Source organism: Myotis brandtii, unplaced genomic scaffold, assembly GCF_000412655.1.
Source record: "Myotis brandtii unplaced genomic scaffold, ASM41265v1 scaffold344, whole genome shotgun sequence".
NCBI classification, from domain to species: domain Eukaryota; kingdom Metazoa; phylum Chordata; class Mammalia; order Chiroptera; family Vespertilionidae; genus Myotis; species Myotis brandtii.
In genome coordinates, this window is record NW_005363247.1 from 651658 (window position 1) to 658591 (window position 6934).

At 37.0% G+C, this 6934-nt stretch overlaps 1 protein-coding gene across 1 annotated transcript in view; it reads left to right on the forward strand.

Moving 5' to 3' along the window:
• The window catches only part of RASA1 (RAS p21 protein activator (GTPase activating protein) 1), a 124002-nt gene that overhangs the window by 75835 nt on the left and 41233 nt on the right, over positions 1-6934 (forward strand). Inside the window, exons 10-11 of the mRNA XM_014543945.1 lie at positions 951-1071; positions 1788-1944. Coding sequence (XP_014399431.1) covers positions 951-1071; positions 1788-1944 — 278 coding nt within the window. The remainder of the gene's footprint in view (positions 1-950; positions 1072-1787; positions 1945-6934) is intronic.

Sequence of the window (6934 nt, forward strand, 5' to 3'; positions counted from 1 at the left end):
GGACCCCCCCCTCCCCCCTCGAGTGCACAAATTTTTGTGCACCGGGCCTCTAGTATATATATAAAAGCCAAGCGACCGAAATGACTGGTCGCTATGATGTGCACTGTGGCAGCCAACAATCCCAGTCAGGGCCCTGTTTGGGCCCCCCAATCTGCCCTCAGCCACTCCCACTGCCCCAGCCCTGATTGCCCCGATTGGGGCAGACAGCCGGACCCCACCCGTGCATGAATTCGTGCACCGGGCCTCTAGTATTTTAATAAAAGTTATGTGAATTTGGTCTCTCTCAAAATATTTTATTGTACAGTACTCACCTTTCTTGTGATAATGTGAGATGATACAGTGTCTATGTGATGAGATGAAGTGAGGTAAATGACATAGGCGTTGTAACTTAGTGTTAGGCTACTAGAAGGGTTACTTGAAAACAAGCACTGTGATACCTCAACAGTTGATCTGAGATGGCTCATGGGCAAGAAGCAGATATAGCATGGATCACTGGAAAAAGGGATGATATATGTCCTAGGCGGGATTTCATCACAGTACTCAAAATAGCATGCAATTTAAACTTATAAATTGTTTCATTTCTGGAATTTTCCATTCAATATTTCTGAACAGTGAACGACTGCAGGTAATTGGAAAACATAGAAAGCAAAACCAGGGATAAAGGGATTTTGAACTGCATTTTTGAAAATACATTTTTGATACTGTATTTTTGAAAATAGGTAATTAGTTGTCTGTTTTTGAGAAATGGTAAAGAAACCTTTTTGAGAATTTCTTTGGAAAGCAAATGACCTCTTAATATATGTGTTACAATCATTTAGATTTTAGTACTTAAAATATTTTCTTAATGTCTAGATAGACACATAATCTGGTTTTTAATTTGTAGTTGAGTATATTTTATTTAATTTCAATCAAGAATTCATGAAACAATTTTAATACTTTTAAAAACTCAGGATCAAGAACAAGTACTCAATGATACAGTGGATGGAAAAGAAATATATAATACAATTCGTCGAAAAACAAAAGATGCCTTTTATAAAAATATTGTTAAAAAAGGTTATCTTCTAAAAAAGGGTAAGTGTAAACCTTAAGACTAAAGATTCAATTTCAGTTTTTTTTTATTTACAATAGAAACATTGTGCTTACATTGAGATATGTTACCTAATAAGTTGTTTTGACCTGAATTATTAGTAATTGACCCTTGATTAGAGAGCTTTTAAAGTTTTAGGAAACAGCTTATGTATTTCCAATTATGTCTTTAAGTCCTGAGGTCAGTTCCAGTGCTAGGCATTTGATTCTTTGCCTCGTTCTTACCTCATAACACCACCCTCACCCCATTTTTTTAAAGAGAAACTTGGCGTATTCATGGTATTATTTTATTTTATAGATTGGCCTCAATCTGACATTGAGAAATGTTAGGGGGTTGGAAGGGCACATGGTTACTGGAAGAGTTTTATTTTTAATTGTTGTTGTGTGTGTTTTTATGACTGAAAAAAATTACTCCTAAATAAAAAATTTTGAAGAGTTTATCATAATGAAATTTCCAAAAATATAGTTTAGATGCCCTTGTCATTTACTCTGATTCATTAAAAAAGAAGCAATATAACAATATTCAGTTTTCTACAGATAAATTATAAACATTTTCTCATTTTCTAAGGATTAGTATGTTATTTAAGCTTTGGAATATAAATTAAAATATTTTCTTTTCAGTAATGATAATTTTTATGATTTTAATATATATGACTTCATCATTCATCATTTGGCTAAGGGAACTTTTCTTTTTCTAACAGGCAAAGGAAAACGGTGGAAAAATTTATATTTTATTTTAGAGGGCAGTGATGCCCAACTTATTTATTTTGAGAGTGAAAAACGAGCTACAAAACCAAAAGGATTAATAGATCTCAGTGTATGTTCTGTCTATGTTGTTCATGACAGTCTCTTTGACAGGTAAGAAATTGGTTTCCTGTTTCTTTTGTAACTGTTTTATTAATAAAAATAGTGGGTGTGTTCAGATCATTTCAAATAATAGAAAACCAATTTTGAGAGCCTTAAAATCATCCGAAAATGTCAGATTTACTTTCTAGGGTAATTTTTGTCTTCCTTACTTACTTTAGACTAATCTGTGCATAAAATTCTACTCCACTGTATTAGGTAGAACTTGGGAACGACATTTCCTATAGTAAGACTTGACCTGTGTATAGCATGTTTCTTCTCGGTCCCTATCACCAATCTTTTGAGTGACTTACTCTGAGTCTTGTTATTTTCCCCCTATTTTATCACATTCTCTGTTAACTTAGTGCATCTGATAGTAGTAGGTGTATATTCATTTGTACTATAACTTGATAGGCGTGTTTCTAAGTAATTTTACATTGAGAAACAATCCTATCTAATAATAGACAAACAGGGTAATTGACCATACCTTCGCTACGCTTTCCATTGGCTAATCAGCGAGATATATGGCGGTTAATTTGCGTATGTAGGCGGGAAGCGGCGGAGCGAAGACTGAAGGCAGCTCTGGCCGGAGCAGCGAAGGCTTTGAAGGCGGCTCTGACTGGAGTGAAGGCCTGGGTCCCTGGTGCCAAAGGAAAACCGGTGCAGGCAGCCAGGGGAAGGGAAGGCCTATTGCACGAATCTTTTCGTGCAACAGGCCTCTAGTCTACACTAATAATAGACAAATATGTAAATTGACCACCCTCCGCAATGCCCACAGCCAATCAAATTATGCAGATTAACCTGACAAAGATGGTGGGCTTGTGGGCAGTGCACATGCACGCAGGTGCCGAGCGGCCGGGGTTGGGGCGGGAGAGCAGGCGGCTTGGGGGGCTTGGCAGAGCGGGAGAGCGGACGGAGAGCGAGCGGTTTAGCGGCTTGGGAGAGCGGACTGAGAGCGGGTGGCTTGGGGGGGTGGAAGCCCAGAGTGTGGGGAGCACCAGGAATTCTAGGAATCGTAGTTCTGGTGGCAGCCCCTGGACCAGAAGCCGAAACCCAGAGTGAGGGGAGCACCAGGAACGCTGGGAATCGTAGTTCTGGTGGCAGATGCATTGCGGGATCTCCTAGACACTCGAGCAAAGTGAGCCTGGAGCAAGTTACTGTTGCAGGTGGGGGATGGAGAGAAAGCAAAGGTGAGAGACATAAGTAAAGTCAGAGTGTCAAGGAAAAGTTCAAAGGAAGATATCTTGCAACTTCTAGGAAATCTCCACCATTGGAGCAAAGAAAAAAAAAATGCCTCTATTATTCTGTGAGCACCAAACAAACTGGGTTGGGGTCTCAGACAATTCGCTCATATGATTGCAAAAACAGAAACTCCTGGATTGGAGAGGGCTTCCCTGAGGGCTCCCAGATTGGAGAGGATGCAGGTCGGGCTAATGGACCCCCTCCCCACCCCCACCCCCTGCACAGATTTCGTGCACCGGGCCCCTAGTTGTAATATAAAAATAATTGTTTTGGTAGGAGAATATCTCAGATTTGATAATAAAACATTTTTCTTACCCTAATTTTAAAGTTTAGAAAAATATATAAAATGTATACACTACAGCTAAATCCTGAACATCACAAGGCAAATCCAGCTGTTGATTACATCTAGTTTTTTTGCTCAAGTACAAGAGCCTTTCTTTACCTTCCATCATCTGTATTATCAGTAATCCATTTTAGAATCTTTTTAGATATATTTACCATTTTTATTACTTACTGTTATGATTAATAAAACACAAAGCAATTAAAACAAAATGTTTCTAGTTTTATACTAACTAAATTGGTAAAACTACATGAGAAATACCTATAGAGTGACAACTTCGTCATTTCTTTTTTCCAAATTGTTTTGGAGATCACAGTAGTGTTATTTATGAGTTTAAGAGATAGTCAGTTTTCTTTTTGTTTTGTTTTTTGTTTTTGTATTTTTTAAATTTTTTTTTGATAGTTGTTTTAAATGGTTAAAATAGCTTTGTGAAATGCTGAACTGAATAGTTTCCCTACAGCAGGGCTTTTTGGAGTCTCAGCTAGTGTTTATAATGTGAATCATTAAAAGTGGAGTAGAATATTAAGTATTTCACTAATTTATTTGACTTTGATACCCTCCCCCCTTTTTTCTAAACACTTCATAATATCCCATAAAAATAGCTCTTCCAAAAAGTAAACAAAACAAAAAAAAACACACAAGGAAAACAGTTTTGGTAAGACATCTGGCTCCCTTTCAGCTTTCTGCTCTGCCTGCCTTTGTGTGTGCTGGATTCTTTCTCACAGAGCAGCTTCCTTCATGGTACCAAGGTGATAAATAATATCAGAGAAAGGAGTGAGCATTCCCTCCAGATCTATTGAAAATCCAGAGAATAGGATTGAGCCACCTCTGACAGTTTCTAGTCTTGGGTTACCTGAGGTAGCAAAAGAATGGGAGACGACCATTGAGTGCCCAGCCCTACTACTGGAGGTCATCCCACCCAAACAGTGAAGATGTTTTGTTCTATGGGGTATGAAATGGATGTCAGGGAGATAGTCACACTATAGCTTATTTGTGCTATCATTAGTTGCAGGAGGGAAGAGAATTTGGAGACTTAGCTTATTGAGATGAGTAATATGAAATAGGTGGTTTAAGCTATTGAAGGATAAGTATGAATCCATTTAAGTAAGGCAGAGCTTCAGTATGTCATGAATAAGTTATAGCTGTTCTTAAAATATTAGTGGTTGTAAAAATTATAACACTTGAAGTTATATGGTTCTATAAACTGTTGAAATTCATTGTTTTATTGTGGCAAAAGAATTGGTACATAACACTGTAGGCAGAAAGTTCTCTATAGAGGCCATACCTCAGTACTTCTCTCTGACTTGCTTATTGTATCACCCAGATACTCTGAATATTATTTTATTCACTGTTTTTTGTTGATCATCAATGAAGTTAACTTTTTATGTTCATGTGTAAAATTTAGTTTCATTTTGTTTTTTATACATTTTTTCTGTTAACACAGAAGTTAAAATTGCATTACTGTAAAATATGAGGGCTTTCTTGAGAAACATAACTAATTTATATATCTTTTCATTATGTTATGTTATGATTGACTTTAATGTACAAATATTTATTTTCCCACCATACCATAAAGGCAATTTTGTGCTTAAAACTGGCAAATCATTAAATTCACAAGATAGAAATAATAGTCTTAATTTTAAAAATCCAACCCATTAATTAGGCCACTTAATAAGAAATGTATAGAATTTAGATAGTTAAAGTCCAATAAATATTGTCTTCCTCAGCTTAAATATTGCATAAAAGTTACTGAATAAATCATCAGTGCCAAGTACATTGTGCTGGCACCATACTGCTAAAGAACTGTGAGCTTCAAAAACACCAGTCTCTCTCTCCTCCCTTCCCCTAATCCTCTCCTCTCATATATCTGTTCCTGCACTATCAGGTTAACACTTGTTAAGAGATCATGCAATTACAGCTAAAGCGAAAGCTAAAGCCAAATATGCTTCATAGAGCTGGAGAACTGCTTGTTTTATCAGTCTGCATGAAAACTGCCACCTCTGTGTTTCTGACCAAAAAGCAAAAGAACTAGGAGAGATACCACTTTCAAATGCTATTAGATTGTGTTCTGATTAGGATTGTTAGTAAATGAATTGATGAGTCGAAAGGTACAGAGAATACATTTTCACTGCAGACTTGGAAGTAAATTATTGGTCATTCAAAGAAACTAGGAAGATATTATGGAAATAGTATTTTAAGTTTCTAATTGATGATGAGGCTTCATGATAGGAATATTTAAAGGATTTACATCAAAAATTATTCTGGAAAATAAGCAATACAGAGATGCTCTGATATGTAATAGTTTGTATACCTGAATTCCATATGAAATAATATTGTTACATAGAACCTAATAAAATCCATGCTGCTTTAGCTGCATGTTTTTAGTTTTATGGGAAGAAATGGGATCAGTATACCACTGTCCTGTTTGATACCAAAGTATATAAGCTATCTAAAGCAGCGGTCGCCAACCTTTCGGACCTCACGGACTACTGGTTGGCGACCGCTGATCTAAAGTTTATGATCTAGAAAAAGAAAACTTTGATGAGTGATTCTCACTTTGCAGATTTATTGAAGAATGGGTAAACTTCCTCAAATTGGAAGTACAGCACAAAAAGATACTAACATGTTCTGAAAGTTTTTGGATTCAAAGCAGAAATTCAACTTTGGAAAAGTGAGGTTAAAAATGCTTAACTACTAATACTTAAAATTTGAATAATATGAATCTTAAAGAATTATTAAGATCAATAAAGCAACTGCTATATAGTTTGAGGAAAAGCTTTACCATTATTTTGATGAACTTTATATTAACATGCAACTGGATTGAAAACCCGTTTGTAGTATCAAAAGAAAGGTCAACGTTAGATTTGCCAATTACAGAAAAGACCTTCTGGAGTTGAAAGATCAGATCTTTTAAATGCAATTTTAAAAGACAGAATTATTCCTATTCTGGTTAATGATATTAAGAAAGGTGTTTCTGTCAGGTAGTGTAAAGCAGTAAATACACATTTACCATTTGCTACCAGATCATCACTTGCTTATTGTGCAGTTTTTTGTTGAATGTGACTCAAGAATTTGAAGACATTTGTAAAAGTCTGGGTCAAGAATTTTATTTAATGACTAGAGGCCCAATACATGAATTCATGCATGGGTGGGGTCCCTTGGCCTGGCTGGCAATCGGGGCCAATTGGGGCCATCTCACCCAGTCCTGATGGGGGTCAGCCGGCCGGGAGGAGGGACTGCGGGAGGTTGGCTGACTGTGGGAGGTTAGCTGTGGGAGTGCACTCCTGCATTGAGCAGCTGCCCCCTGGTGGTCAGGGTGTGTCATAGCTATCTGCTGGTTGTCCAGTTGTAACAGTTGCTTAGGCTTTTATATATATAGACTAGTGGCCCGGTGCATGAAATTCATGCACGGGGGTGGGGGGG